The sequence below is a fragment of the Clarias gariepinus genome, chromosome 5, assembly GCF_024256425.1.
Source record: "Clarias gariepinus isolate MV-2021 ecotype Netherlands chromosome 5, CGAR_prim_01v2, whole genome shotgun sequence".
NCBI classification, from domain to species: domain Eukaryota; kingdom Metazoa; phylum Chordata; class Actinopteri; order Siluriformes; family Clariidae; genus Clarias; species Clarias gariepinus.
The window spans coordinates 30682430-30699003 of NC_071104.1; the positions used below are offsets into that span (position 1 = coordinate 30682430).

Sequence of the window (16574 nt, forward strand, 5' to 3'; positions counted from 1 at the left end):
GACAGATGCGTCTCTTCTGCAAATTATCTGTTTATTTTCAAGGATTAGCCATTCCACTTGCTGAATGCTCATAGGAACAAGTCATTCACAGATATACAGCCTTCCTTAAAACATCTGTAAATGTCAATCAGCTTTATGTCTTCGTTTAGGACATATTTTATAACAAGTCCCAGTTTAACTTAAACACCTCTTGTTCAAGTCAAACCGGGACTTGTGATGTAATTCATGAATAATCTACTATTAAATTGGTACAGTAATTACAGTAATTGGTGGTCACAGATAGGAATCACCATGCCTTCGGCTTCGGATTATAAAATACCAGCCAGTCCGAGGCAGTAAAACTTAAACCTAAGAATGAAAGGCAGAGAAATAAGCATTAGTTCTGCGATCTGATCTGTCATTGCAGTTTTCTGATATATTAGTGCAGTAGTAAAAAGAGGTCATGGGTGTCCTGTTCAATTCTGAGCTTTGGTTACAGTTTGTGCAGAATTTCACATGTTCCCTACATGTCCATGTGCCAGTGTATCCAGGAAGTATTTCCATCATATGCCTAATGTTCCAGAGATCCTAATACTGTATGCTGGCATGAAACAATTACAGATGCTAAAAGAATTCATTTAAAAGTATATCCTGGGAAAAATCACTTTTGAGTCTTCTGGCCAGCTTTGTAGTTCAAAGCGTTAAAAAGGAAAAAACAAAAAACAAAACATGGGCTTCTTTATATAAAGAATAGGAGCCATAGTTCCACTTTATCAAGAGCTATATAGGGAAAATACACTGGAGTACATGTGTGATTCAGCCTGTTTTTTTTGTTGTTGTTTTGTCCATCAGACTTTCACAAGGCTTTCAACACCAGTTCCCTCCTCTTAACCACAAACGTAACCACAGCTGCTGCCAGAGAAACCACTCTCACCATGCTGATGCCTCCAGGGATGCTTACACAACTCCACAGGGTTAGATTACCACATTCTGGACATGGCCAGCCGCTTTTTCAGGACCGGTGTTAGGACATATTAACTAAAGGCCAACTGATATACACTGTATCAGACACATGATATGTTTTTATTCATATTGGTGTTTACTGCACTCCATTGATGTTGCATGCTATTTTTAATAGACAAATGAATCCAATTATTTTTAGCTGGTTAACAAAATGCAAAGTACAAATAAATGTAATAAAACGAATTAAACTGATTACTGTCAAACCACATCAGTGTTGAATTCCCTAATCATACAGATCATACAGTGTGATTAATATTTGATGACAGCACAGCACTGACAGTAGCTCCACTTTTTTAGACTTACATTATAGTTTGAAAGGTTTTTGTTTTTATTGTAACAGTCAATGATCTGACTTTAAAGAGCATTGTATTCCATATGAACTAAGCCTAATAATAATTAGATCAAACGTCATGACATTTCTCTCCACGCGAGTTTATTTTTGCCTGAGATTTTGTCTTGATGACAGGAGAGCAATCTAAATTATTTTCCTTCCTGACTATCCTCACTTACATGTGGTTTCCTTCTGGCCACACAGCTGGACAGTTAGTTACAGCATACACATATGTAAGTGATAACAGTAATTAACTTCAGTATAAATGTAACAATATGCTATAGTATTAAAATGTGTGACATGTTATTGATCAGTAAATAAAAGTTTTAGTATGCATGGAATAATACACTGGTGGAAATTAATCAACTGCAGGAATGTATTATTAATATTCAGTTTAATCAAAGCTATCGGTTATAGCTAACTATAGCAGATTTTGTAACAATCTTGGAATACTTAATAAGTAATGAACCACAATTCTGATTTAGCAATAAGTATGTATACTGACATAATCTTTTTGTCTGAGCAGTTAACATACATGTCATGTACAAATGTCTTAAATTAGTGTAATAAAGTTGTAACAAATTGGAACGATCATATTAAAATTTAATAATAAATATTTTTTAAAATCCTTTAGAAATGTTATTGTCACATACAGGTACAGCGAAAATGTGTTATTGTGCAACAGGGTTTATATCGAGGGATCAAGCCCAGATGTATAAATAGTAACACTCAGAACACACAGTTTCCGTGTAGTGCTGAGAGAGAGAGAGAGAGAGAGAGAGAGAGAGAGAGAGAGAAGAAAGCAAGGATGTCACAAACCCAGGGTACACACACACACACACACAGAAAAGCTAGGATGTCACAAACCCAGAGCATGCTATACACATATACACATGTGCACACAAGCACATAGACACACACACACACACACACACACACACACACACTATACAGTACATACAAACACAAACAGCAAATGAATCTACTAGAGGAAACACCTCAAGAACAAAACAGCCTGCTGGCCCTAACTTCAATAAAATCCACTTAACTCCACCCTTCTGTCTATAACAGGAAATAGCACTTACATGACCACACACCACACCTCCATTCAGAGCTCCCAAGGGAAGCTGTCACCTCCAAAAGGTCACCACGAATGGTCAACTCAAAGCTGGCAGCTTTAATGATATGCATTTCTGACGTCTATAAAACCCACTATCTGATAACTGCAAGGGCATATTAGGTGAACGCCAACGGAAAAACTAATGAGCGTGATTACAGATGGGCAGCTGTGTACTTTGTGTGGCAGTAATAGCATGGTTTGTGTATACTGTAGGACATGTGACATCACGCCTCCGTCTCACCTCCTGGGAAAGTAAGTGAGTGAGTGTCTCAGTAAGCTGTCTGCTACAGAGAAAACAGAGAACTACACGAGAGGCACGCTTAAAGCAAACACTTCGCCATGCCTGAAACATGTTTCCCCATGCTCCCACTGGATTCTACTGGACGTCTGCTTAAAATCATGCTCAAATCATAATAGAAATCCTTACAGAAAACAGATTGTACATCATTCTTTTGAAAGTAAAAATTAATTATTGGTCAGGATTCAAAGACATTTCACCATAGTGGAAAAATGAAAGAGAACAATAAAGGCTGATTAAATTCTTCTTATAAATGTTTATACATGTTTTGTTATTGAAACATGGGCCTCTTTGTTCAGAGCGGTCCTGTGAGAAGCTGCCGTGTCTCGTTAGCACTGAGGTGGGTGCAGCATGGGCCTTAGAAGGGGGGCAGAGCCCAAAGCGTGTGAACTCTTCAGAGGATTAGATATTTCTGCCCCTCCTGCAGAGACCTGCACACACAATTATCATCCCACAGCAGGGGAAAAGCATAGGACAGACCCTGGTACTAGGCTGTGTCACGAAACGAAAAATATGATCTTTTATTATTAATAAAAATAATGTGTTTTATTTTAAAAGTATATTGTAATGTATTGTCTTAAGCTTAAACTATTGTCCTATTCAGTTATTCACTTTAAAGTATGCACACTGTAAACATATGGTTTTTGATCAATGGTGTTTTAGTAATCCCCTACTTACAAACATTCGAGTTACAAACTTTCAAAGATATGAACAAGAGTTTATATTGTGGAAGTTGTTCAATTGCAGAAATTAGATCACATGTCAGGCATCCATTGTCACATGTGTACACTGCGCATTCCAGGATGTTCAGAAGCAAGCATAAAAGCAGAGTCAATAAAGCTGCTACTGCTAAAAAGCGGCAAATAATGAAACTAAAAAAGGAGCAAGATGAAATAGCTTGTTTTAACATGAATCATTCAACCATTGGCAATATCATAGAACATGTTAGTCTTATACTGTGGACAATTAAATCTTGGATTGCAAGCTTAATTTGGCTGAAATCGTGCTTGAATATCAAAACACTCATATATTAAAGCGTATTTCCCCATAAGAAATAATAGAAACTCCTGAGGATTCATTTCACAACCCAAAAACATCCATATAAAAATAAGTAATACAAAATATAAAGTAAAAATAAAACAAATTAACCTGCACTTTAAATATGAAAATAACCCCGACGAAGCACTGTTTCTGTTAGTGTGTGTGTTTGTGCGTGCACGTGTGTGTGTGTGTGTGAAGCTGTAAAGTAAGACTATACAAGTGACGCACATGCACTGAGACTGTGCATGCGAGACGATTTACCATAATCTAATCCAACAATCAGTTGTGATCATGTGAGGCTCGGCAGATAAAGCGCATGCATACTACTCGTATATCAAGACCTCGATTATTTAGGTAAAATTTATTACAAAATTCTGCAAAATGCTCGCAGATCGAGTTAATTACAATCCAAGTTTCCACTGTAGAGCTAATTGTGTTAGTATCCTAGTACCCAGAAAATGTTTGTTAGACTTATAAATTAGACTTAGGAACAAGTTTTCATAACAGAACTTGTTCGTACAGTATATTCAAAAAGTAAAATTAGATGTATTTGTATTTATTCTATGATATTATTTACGTAGATTATTTACTATTGCTACTATCATTAAGGATCTTTTAATAATGTTAAGGATCATTTAATAACATTACTGCATTCAGCATTCAACAATAAATTTTTGTCCACTTTCTCCACTCCACTGATTTTACACATGTCTGAGTGTTAAAAAATGAATACTCCTGAGTATGCTCAGACTACACTTGTGTTTTTTTTTCTTAAATTTGTTTTAACATTTAGACAACATATTGAGAAAATGATGCACTTTTTTATGACATAAAACTTAACCTTTTACAATTATTAGCTGATTTGAATCGTGCTAGAAGAGTCTGTAGTACTAATAATAATGCTTAAGCAGCTTCAGTAGTTTGGACTTTCAATTTTCTAGGCCAATCACCCTAATCCCTGATTATTCAATGGAAAGAAAGTCATTAATTTCTCATCTAGAAACTGAAAAAAAAAATAATAATAAAACAGAGAGGATAAGGGTAAGACTACTTTGGTAAAACTTTGGTAAAAGTATAGAATGATGAGTGGTTTTCCATATGATTTTTCGGGATCTATTCTTAATACATTGCGTATAAGTAGTTCTTTGTGTATTGTAATTGAACTGAGTACTTCTAGTATTAAATCAATTGTAACTTTCCAATGTACTTATCTAAACCCTGTTCACAAGCATGCCCTGGGAGTGTAAAGCAATTAAAGGCAAATTTAAAGCAAATGATGATTTGACTCCAACACCTCATTTTCATTAGATACACTCTTTTCAATAGGTTTTTAATGTCTTGGAATGGTGGTGCAATCAACTAGCAAGATAAAAGTGTTGCTTATCAAGAAGACACGATCTTTACTTAAGAAGATTTTATCTGAAAATTAAAAGGTGAGATGTTTTCCCCAACATGAACTAACTTTTCATCAACCTGATACAGCCAATGGCCTGGTTACTTTTTCAGCCATTGATTCATTTTTATTACAACAACACCTCCATCTTGTGGCCAGAGACCTTTGGCCAATAGTCTTCTGACTGTTTAAATAGACATGCAAGAAGTAAATAGACACCCACAGCTTTATAATCATACAGATGCACCAAAATGCATTTTTGCCCAAGATTATTATTATTTCTTATTTCTTTTCTTCTTTTCCAAATTTATTGGCATAAACTTATCATTAAGCATGCCTTGGAGTGAAAATTACAAAGAAATGTCTTATTGCTTGTCACTCCAAGTGTGGACTGTCCCAGTCAAATAGCTAAATCTTGAAAGATTCCTTTTCTACTGTTAACAGAATTATGGTTAAATTTAGCAATCATGTGCTGGCTGACCAGAGCATTCTAAAAGACATTTCATGCTGTTTAAACATCTGCTGAGAACAACCCTCTTAATTCTCCTAAAGCCAATAAAAGAAAGTCAAAAAAGTACTAATAATGTATTCATCATTTACTCCTAAACTTTACTTGCGTAACATATTTTGGTGCATACATTTTATCATAAAACTCACTCACTCACTGTACTCACTCGTCTATACAGCTTTATCCTGTATACAGGGATTTAGGGTACACTCTGGATGGGGTGCCAATCCATCGCAAGGCACACACACACACACACACACTATGGGCAATTTGAGAACGCCAATTAGCTTAATCTGCATGTTTTTGGATTGTGGGAGAAAACTGGAATACCCAGAGGAAACCCAACAAGCATGGAGAGAACATGCACACTCCATGCACACAGACCTGAGGCAAGAATCGAACCCAGGCCCTGGAGGTGCAGGGTCACAGTGCTAACCACTATGTCACCGTGCTGTCCTATATCATAAAACTCTGGTGTTTATTTACTTTGTGTTCAGTACTGTGTAAAAGTCTTGAGCCACCCCTAATTTTCAGTAGTTTACATAAATGAAATGAAATGAAATTGAATTGGAGCAAATGTTTTACTGTGACAGACTACAAAGTGCCTAAAGATGTGTTTATGTAACAGCCACCGCAGCAACCTCATTTCCCCTCCCATCTGTTACAGCTTCTCAGAGTTCTACATCACAAGGATACAATCTGATCATCTGTCATCATCTGTACCCGTTTCTCACTGGTTTATCCCTTATGCTAGATGTTATTTCTTTTTTTTTTATGCTTATAAAAAATAAAAATCAGTCAGAAACTTGCTAAAAATGTAAGAAAGAAAAATAAAATTTTCTGGAGAAAATACAAGAAAGTTTGGCTCTTTGAAACCAAAATATTATGAAATATGTATATAATCTACAGTATATGCGTTATAACTCCGCACATGCATTCAAGTAAAGTTATAATCTCAGCAATACACAATATATAAAATGCACATATTATCAGGCCACAAATCGCATAATAATAATATACATGGGCTTTATTACTCAAAATCAGTTTCAATATCACGCATCCAGTGCCACCTCATCCTACTAGTAATTTCCTCATCTTAAAGCATAAATGTGAGAATCTAGATCTGGATCTGTGATCAGCTCTGATACTTTAAGGGGTTAACAGCAGAAAGAAGTGAAAGACTGGAATTAGGAATTCAGCCTTCAGTCTTCTTTCCCACAGTTTACTGATTGGTATTCATCACCCAAGTTGTTTAAGCTATGTATACACACCACTGCTGTCTGCATATTCATGAAACCTCAGACAAAGTTAGAAACAAGAGTGAACGTCAAAAGTCAAAACCTCCCCCACACGTCTGTCTCAGAAAGTCATGTTTGTGCAGACACGTGAAAGGGACTATCAAAATAGCCTCCTTTATCGCAAGTTCAACTTGGGTGATGAGGGGGTAATGGATGCAGTCAAGCAGACAGAGTGGTAATAACCCTGGTTTTCTGTTAACCCTGTAGTCAGCATGAGAACGTGTGTGTGTGCGTGTGTGTGTGTGTGTGTGTTTATGTGTGTGTGAGACAGTGATCAGAAAAGCATCTAACCAGCTGCTTTCACCACCTGTCATTCAGACACTCCCAACATCAGATTTCACAGCTACACAGATTCATTAACACACACACACAGCTTCCTTCTGACTGAGATGTATGCATGCCCCACGCAAAACATTTTAGTTGGTGAACTATACAGCATTTTAGCAAATGGCTCCAATATGACAAGGAGTGAAAAATTTAAGGTGGTCTGAATACTTTCCATACCCACTGTACTGTATGTTGTAAAGAAAAAAAGTCAACATATAGAAGGTTTCTCAGGCCACATTATCAAAGGAAATGATCAACTTTTGATCAACTTTAAGCATTTTACGTATTTACAATTTTGCAACAGTACAAAATGCTCAGCATAATGTAATCACAAAAGAGGTTTTGGAATTCACTTCATGACCGATATTGCTTAATGGTCAATGTTATTCAAAGAAATTAAGCAGACTTTCTGTTGTAGAAACAACATAAAGTATGGAATTTACATTTCATTTGTCAGAAGAAAGACTGCACAGCTGTTTGCGATCTTATTTTAAATGAAGGTTTTAAGCAATAATTTGCCACGGGTATTAAGTCACCGAATGCAGATGTTAAAACAAAGCCCGGACCTGAAATCTCTTGAAGTTATTTTCACAGGATTATTCTTTTGATGTTTTGTCTTACCATGCTGAAAACCAAAAAAAAGGAATAAACTTCTGGATGAAGTCTTCTAAAGTTTCGCAATAATATTGCATTGATGGAGCCAAATTTTCAGCACAATTTTTCAGGTTATCAGATCATTATACACCCTCAGGACCTTATGAATACAAAGAAAGGTATGTTTTCCTTTCCCAGTGTGATATAATTATTCCCTAATAACCTGTAGACCCAGCCTTCACACTATAATTGTCTACAAAAGTCTCCAATCTGCCTCGTATCATCGGAACAGCTTTTGTGTCCTCTTATTCGAAATTATAGTACATGACTTGTCTGTTCTAAGTCCATGTCAGATTGCTTGCCAATCCTTGTAAATTCTTCTTGACGTCTTCATCATAACTCTTCCAGATGTCATCCTACTGTACGCCTTCTTTGACTTTCCTTTTTTTCTTTTCAATGTTTCTGGATGCTTTGTTTTAATGTTTTAATTTGACTTTGCTAATTTACTTTATATATATATATATATATATATATATATATATATATATATATATATATATACTGAGATATTCTGCACTTAAATGTCTTTAAAACACAAATATAGTTCAAAGTTGACCAAGGTTTCTCATTATTTACACAGGCAAACTTTTGCATTCTCTAAGATATGCTTAAGATAATGTTATTGGCTGCTGGTTTAGATTATACAACACACCCGTTTGTATTTTACATCAAATTTTCCTTCAATATGACTTCCACCTTCATTAATCTATAAAGTGGCTTAGTGGCTGGCACTGTCGCCTTGCACCTCCAGGTTCCTCCCACAGTACAAAAACATGCCAATTAGGCTAATTAGCGTTCCCAAATTGTCCGTAGTGTGTGAATGGGTGTGTATGTGTGTGCCCTGCGATGGATGGGCACCCTGTCCAGGGTGTACCCTGCTTCGTGCCCCAAACCTCCTGGGATGTGCTCTAGGTACCCGCGACCCTGAATACAGGATAAAGCGGTATAGAAGATGAGTGAGTGAGTGAATGTAAGTGTTGACCGAAGGTTCCACCACGGTTGTACGAATGAGAGTAAATACTGTACAATGGTCACCATTGGCCTTCACGGTCCCTAGTTGGACTAGAGAGGTTCCTAGCTGGATGAATGGATGGAACAGATTATTTTAATATATCAAACTAACAGATACAAATACAAGCTAATTAATCAAGCAATAAATTCAGCCACAAATAGCATAATAATATTATACATAGGCTTTATTTCTTAAAATCAGTTCCAATATCATTGTCACCTTATTCTACTAGTAATGTATTCATCTTAAAGCATATTACATCGCAGGTTGTAGTTAGGAAGGCTCCATGCCCCTGCAACCCAGTACAGGATAAGTGGTATAGAAGATGAATAAATGAATAAATAAACATTTTTGTATTTCAGCATGCTCTTGTGGTGGCACAGGACTGTATACCAGTGGCGCAGACTGTAGCAATGTAAGAACCTGCAGGAAACTGCACTTACTTTCAAGGCATAATCACACAAAACTGAGCCATGCTTTTGTTTCTGTACTGCATGTACAGTAACTCACATGCAAATTCTAAATCGTGCTTAAATCATGTAAAGTAAAACATGCCTGAGGTTTAAATTCAATTTAATTTATTTGTACGTATAGCGCTTTTGTTACAGGTTTTTTATAAATACTGTTGTGTTCAGTTTGTCTATTAAATCCTTGCCATGCACGCATCACTCAACGCTGAATATGGGCCTAGAAAAATAAATCAGACTCTGAAATCAGACTGTGTGTTTGTTTTGCTTTAACACCAAGGACATAGATAAGTCAGATAAGTCAGAACTGTAACTGTAAATAGCATTCCTTGGCATCAAGCATAAAGATAAGATAATAATTCCCACTGACCTTTGCAATTTTTAAGCTATTTGAGATTAGCTTTAACATACATTATCAGCTTCCACAATATACATGCATACGATTATATAAAATCTGTTTACATAATCTCAGATAAAACAGCTGACCGATAAAGACAACATGAAATCCTGCACAGCCCAATTACTATAGTAATGTTTTTGTGGGTTTAAGTCCTAAAGTGGTCATGTGGTCAGTGCTTTTGGATAAGTTCGGCTTATAAATATGCTCGATTCAGGTGGCTGCTGTGTGTGTGTGTCTGTGGAAAAAGAAATCAGTGCAGGCATGATGAGGTGTCTGATACTCGGTCTGCTGTGTCTGGCTCTTACTGAGGGACTCTACAGGTAAGGGAAGGGGGGCAAAGGGGATTTGTGAGGATGTGAACCAACATCATTTTCATACATTTAAATGAGAGAGTAGACTTTTGTAAAGATTCTGTTCATGATGTTATTTTAAACATGTTGTCTGCAGAGTTCCTCTTGTTAGAAAGAAGACCATAATGAAGGAAAGGGGTCTGCTCAAGGAAATGCTGAAGTACTCACAGTACAGCTCTCAGCAAGGTTACCCTGAGAGCCTGGTCAACCAAGATGATGTAAATCGACCTTTTACAGAAATATGATGATTATACAGGAAAGATGTCTTAATTCTTTATTAATATTGTGAAATATTGCCTTTTTCCCATTGATGGTGCTGCTCTCAAATGGACAATATTAGTATAACAAAAGTGTAATAATGCACATAAATTATTTAATAATACATGATTAATTGAATGCAAAAATTGCAAATGGAATAAATGAATCTTAAAATATTCTATGTAAAAACCCTTTAGGAACTCCTACAAGTTTAATATAAACATTAATATTTGCCAAACCATTCATACTCATATTTATATGGAAACCTAAATATGAAATAGTTAATCACAGGTTCCTTTATGCCATCAAGCTTTTGACCTAATTCACTTAATTTATTTTTTACTCTTGATGTTCATAATAGGTGTCTGTACATGATATCAGGTTATAAGGTATCAATTCTTCAAACAGAGCCTTAACAATCCATATCTCTGTATTCTCTAGATGGCTTATTTTGGAAAGGTTGGTATTGGAACTCCTCCACAGTACTTCTACCTGCACTTTGACACCGGCTCCAGCACCCTGTGGGTCAACTCTGTCGACTGCAACAGTGCTGCCTGCAGTAAGTACTACGCAGACACCAGAACCTCAATACAATTTCATTTTTATTATGGAACAATCAATATATGCACATTGCCGAGGTGGTATACCAACTTTCAGAGAATAAAGCACATCAAACTCGCAGCATTTATTTTCCTATTAATTAAAGAACAGAACATAAATGTGTTTTGTATGGGCATTTCTTCCTGAAAAAAGCTTCAGCTTGTCGTGTTATCAGTATGAAAACTTTCCCATTGCTCAAAACAGCCTGACTTCTGATAAACACTGATAAACACTTTGTTCATTGAATTTTCTTGTAAAAATCTTCTATACAGTAAGTTGCTTTAAAAACACTGGTGGCTTAATTAAGGTTTGTAACATCAGCCGTCATTGAGCTCTAATCCAATTAAATATGGCCTGGTCTTTAAAAAAGAATTATATATACACACACTGTATATATGCATGCGGTGCCTTTATCTATCTTGTTTTTTTAGACAATCACCCTCTCTTCAACCCAAATGAGTCTTCTACATTCACCAGCAATCAACAGCCATTCTCAATCAAGTACGGAACCGGCAGTGTCCAGGGCTTCATTGGCTATGACACAGTCACAGTACGTCTGCAATAAAAGTTGAATAGTAAATAGATGCGATTGCTACGGGCATAATATTCTTTGTGTTGTTGGTATTATCTTGATTTTCTGCTATTTATGCAAGGATTTGGCCACGTGGCTCTGAATAGCACGACAGTTGATTTCCCAAGAACAGATTTTTCTTAATCTGGTAAAAACGTTGGATTATAAAATTTTGTAAATCCCTGGAGGGCAGAGGGGAGAAGGAGCACACATGGAGCATGCTATGTATGCTATGTTTTGGTTTAATCGGTCATTTTTACTGAAAATAAATTGACATTAAAAAGTCAAGGTCAGCTTAGCTACAGTACATTGGAATTTAACTTTAAGGGTAAAAGTGAAAGAATGGCAAAAAGTTTAACCTAAGTTATACAATGATTTTAGTTGCTCATCGAAAATATTTGTCTCTTCCACCAAGAAGATAACATCAAATGCATTAGCTAAGGTTACCTAACAGATTTATTCGGAATCCCTCAAATATTATCTATTTAGCTATATCTCACAGTACAAAGTTGCTGAATGCTAACAGCAGGATTTAACAATGCATACTACCTTGATAAGTAAAAAGTGAATTTAACAAAAGAGAGATTACAGAGATCAATATTAGTCAAATAGCCAAATAGTTGCTTTACAAGTATATAATTGTGAAAGGTAGTAAGGAAAACAAAGAGTTTCTTGAAATACTTTATAGCAATTGTGCTGAAGGCAGTACACATTTTGTTTCATATTTATGTTGTTCTAACATTTACCTGATGTAGATGGGTCAGCTGACTGTCACAAACCAGAAGATCGGTTTAAGTACTGTAGAGCCTGGTAATCATTTTGCGAGGCCTCTGCATGATGGGCTCATGGGTCTCGCCTTCAAGCCTTCTTCTTCCCAAACCATTGTGGACACCATGATCCAAGAAGGTGTTATTGAAGAGCCAATCTTTGCTTTTTACTTAAGCAGGTAAGAAATGTGCTTGTGTGGCAGAAAACTCTAAAACAAACTTGTGAAATTGATGAAACGCCTTATCGTTACTACTATAAATACAAATTCTTGCTTCTTCCTTGCTTATTCCAGTCATTTCTTAATATTGATGTTATTAAAATATGCCAGGATAGATGTATAAAAACACATGTAATAAAATGCTAAACAGGGACTCTGAGAGAGGAAGTGAGGTTGTGTTTGGTGGAGTTGATCCAGCCCATTACCAAGGTCAGATCAACTGGGTTCCTGTGCAACAAAACAGCCACTGGCAACTGGTCTTTGAAGGGTAGGTGTGTAGCACTTTTTGATAAACTGATCTGAATGTTGTACAACGGGACAACCATTCCAATAAAAATGGAAATTCTTATGGAAATTATGTCCCATTGTACACCATTTCCAATAAAACAAGTGTTTTTCTCCCAACACTATGGGAGCATATTCCAAATTATTTTTGAAATGCTTCGCTTCCTCCATCATGCTCTTTTTATTTCTTCTGTAAAGAACTTCAAGCTGAATCCTAATTTAGATCTGCATTGACAACTTAGAGTTCTGAACACCATAATATTGAAAAGTTCATTAAATGTGGATGTTTGACCAAAAAGCTATTTCTGGTTTGTTAGTTTTGAGGTGAATCACCAGTCGACAGGATGGTGTGAAAATGGATGTACGGCTATTACAGACACAGGAACGTCACTGCTGCTGTGCCCACCACAGTATGTAGACACACTACATCAAATGCTTGGAGCCCAACAGGATAGCAATGGCAACGTAAGCCCATTTCCATCATCATCTTCTTATGCATGAATTTATACACACTGAGTTATATGAATAAGACATATAATATTAGTAAATGTAAAAAAATACCAAAATCTGGTGTAAACGCTCAAATGTAGGATTGATGTTTGAAATTCATGTAGACATAAAGTTTTTACTCTGCTGTACTTCCAGTATGTGTTTGACTGTAACGCAGTGAGCAGCCTCCCACCACTGACATTCGTTATGAATGGAGCTCACCTGCATTTGCCGGGTACTGCATATGTGCTTCAGGTAAGAGTGGAAATGCCTAAAAAATTATTAATAGAAATAAAATATATGTACAACAAGTGCAGACTGACCCGGTCCGTTTTTTTTTTTTTTTTTTTTTATTAAACAGGAAGAGGATTCTAACTCCAACTGTATGAGTGGCATCCGGACATCACATGAGGAATACAGAAATGGTTATCCCTACTGGATCCTGGGTGACGTCTTCCTCAGGCAATTCTACTCTGTATTTGACCAAGGAAATGCTAGAGTGGGATTTGCTACCTTAGCATAGAGATCATATTCAATACACTCTGGAGTCAGTTACTTAATAATTGAATAAAAAAATTTACTGACATGGGGTTAAATGTCTGGTGTGTTGTTTTTTTAATGTATTGCAAGTGAATAAAATCCAACCAAATGAAAATTGTGAATGAATAAAAATGGATGCAATTGCAACAGAACCTTTCAATAAGAGTCCATATGTAAAATTACATACAAGGTTCCCACCATAGAGAAGAAGCATATCCAACAGGCAGGTAATTGAGGAGACCCTATGGTTAGATGGTGTGTAAAGTAATCTGTGATTACACACTGACCCTAAAAGAGCATCTAAAAAGCTGATTTTACCACCTGTGTCTCTGTCACGCCATACATCAGCCTGTACACTTACTGATTCACAACAACTTCTACTACACTTAGATTACAACTCTTGGGTCATTCCCCTAAAAGAGAGCATCAGCGTTCTTTTTTTCTGGACTTTTTTTCATATCTTAATACTTTAATTTACATTCCCCTGACAGCTCATCTGAGATCATTGTGAGATTTTAGATCCTGACAATCCTGAGGCGGTAACTGTCTCTACATGAAGTGGGAGACACAATGAAAGTATGCCATCGATTGTACAGTAAATGCCTTAGGGTGATCTTATTAAATCATATCTTTGTGAATTCATTTCATGGCAGAAAGACAAGATACACAATGATGCCTAAAAATCGAGCTTTGTAGGCAGAGCCAGGACAAGCTGAAATTCCTTAAAGGCTCCTGGAAAAAAGTGAAAAAGAGACAGGGGAGGGACATCACTTGGATGTTTTGACGTTCCGGAGAAGCATGTTGGAACGACAAAAGACGGAATGTAGTGTTTCAGTTCTTCCTTTAGTTTGCTTCATCCTGAGAGGTCATTCATGTCTTGTTTGGCCTGTAGCATGCAGCCGTGGCATAGGCAGACCTCACACAAACACATTCCTGGTACTGGGTGTGTTTGAGGAAGACAAAAATACATGGTGAAAAAATCTTTCCCTGCTCCCAAAAATGTCTTACAGTTTACACTCGGGGAGTCTGAAAGCAACACTTTTTAATGAGTGTTAATTTCTTACTTCGAAACACTTCGGAAAATAATTCAAGTCAACTCAATTAGATTTTACAGTTATAGTTTCGGTTATATAGTGTTTGCAGGTATAGTATATTGTCACAAACCAGCTTTACCAGAATTAAACATTCTGTGAATCTGTACATGTAAAGATTTACAAATTTATCAATTTGTCCCTAATGATCAAGCTCCCTGAGACTACATGTGGAAGAGGAACCCATCCTCATTTGGGTGATACTGGATAGTGTAACCATAAATAAATTTATTCTATACGGTCAATGTCCAGTTGTTTAACAGAAAATGGTTTCAGTTACCATGAAGTCGACTCTGTCAGGGTTAACAACTGCTCACTGACAGAGTTTGAGTACAAAACTGTTTGTTGCAATTTCAGTCCCAATACTATCACTCAATCACTCACTTAATCACTCATCGTCTATACCGCTTTATCCTGTATTTAGGATCGCGGGGGGCCTGAAGCCTATCCCAGGAGACTTAGTGCATGAGGCAGGGTACACCCTGGACAGGGTGCCAATCCATCGCAGAGCACACGCACATACTGTACACACACTCATTCACATATCAGTTAACCTAATCTGCAGGTTTTTGGACTGTGGGAGAAAACCGGAGTACCCGGAGGAAACCCAACAAACACAGGGAGAACATGCATGCACACAGAGACGGGAATCACTAACCACTACACTACCGTGCCGCCTCTAATACTATCAAAGTCTCTAAGTGGAACTGTCCTCAGTAGTCACATGCATAATTTATTTTGTCAGGAAGGATCTATTAAAGTGTTTACTTGGTTTAACAGGTCTGGCAGTAATCAGGCCTTTGTGTGTCATTAGTGAAATTTAGCGCATGGGACGGGGCAATTACTTTTTTACATAGGGCCAGGTAGTTTTGGACAGTTTTTTTCCTTAATAAATGAAATTATCATTTAAAAACTGTATTTTGTATTTGCTCGGATTACCTTTGAGTAATATTAAGATTTGAATGACGATCAGAATTATTAAAATGTGATAAATATGCAAAAAAAAACAAATGAAAAGGGATAATAGTTTTTTACAGCACTGTTTTTCACAGCACTGTATTTTCAAGCACAGCACATGGGGCTATCCTTAGCAGTATCGGATGGTCTCCATGCGATAAAAACAACCAAAAGTGGGGCACCATTATGGATCAGGCATGGCCAGAGCGAGGGGTATTCAAGAATAGGGTTGATATTATGATTTAAAACTTGGTAACAAAACAACTCAAAAAGTTTGATTTCTCCTGTAGCACGGTAATAAATAATACACTGAACAATTTATAGTTGCATTTGTTGCTGTGGAACATCCGAATAACAAGCCGGTTTGTGTAATTACCTGTGTTTTATAGCAGCTATAAAAAGTTCTTCCCTAATATAATACAATTAGAACCGGCACATTAATGTACAGTAAATCTTTCATTTGAATTACAGCCAGCACTGATCAGACCTAAACCCAGACATAAAATGCCTTTTTAAAATATAATAATGTAGCATAGTATATTTTTGGTGTATTATTTTTGGAATTCTGACTCTGTTCATAAAAACAATGTCAATTAG

The 16574-nt window shown here is 36.5% G+C and overlaps 2 protein-coding genes across 4 annotated transcripts in view; one reads left to right on the plus strand and one right to left on the minus strand.

The window, feature by feature from the left end:
- tns1b (tensin 1b) overlaps window positions 1-16574 on the minus strand; it is a 216131-nt gene that overhangs the window by 180578 nt on the left and 18979 nt on the right. The gene's annotated exons all lie outside the window — the stretch shown is intronic.
- On the plus strand, window positions 10053-13979 carry LOC128524204 (gastricsin-like). The gene is made up of 9 exons (XM_053496641.1): window positions 10053-10171; window positions 10299-10419; window positions 10901-11018; window positions 11491-11609; window positions 12386-12576; window positions 12767-12883; window positions 13218-13365; window positions 13546-13644; window positions 13751-13979. The coding sequence occupies exons 1-9, from the start codon at window positions 10053-10055 to the stop codon at window positions 13910-13912; spliced, it is 1194 nt and encodes a 397-aa protein (XP_053352616.1). The 3' UTR covers window positions 13913-13979.

What these genes read in the sequence shown, in the direction of transcription:
- LOC128524204 (XM_053496641.1), top strand. Translation starts at nt 10,053, where the DNA reads ATGCTCGATTCAGGTGGCTGCTGTGTGTGTGTGTCTGTGGAAAAAGAA. An exon ending in CTTACTGAGGGACTCTACAG is followed by an intron (nt 10,172 to 10,298) that starts GTAAGGGAAGGG and finishes TGTTGTCTGCAG; the next exon opens with AGTTCCTCTTGTTAGAAAGA. An exon ending in GCCTGGTCAACCAAGATGAT is followed by an intron (nt 10,420 to 10,900) that starts GTAAATCGACCT and finishes TGTATTCTCTAG; the next exon opens with ATGGCTTATTTTGGAAAGGT.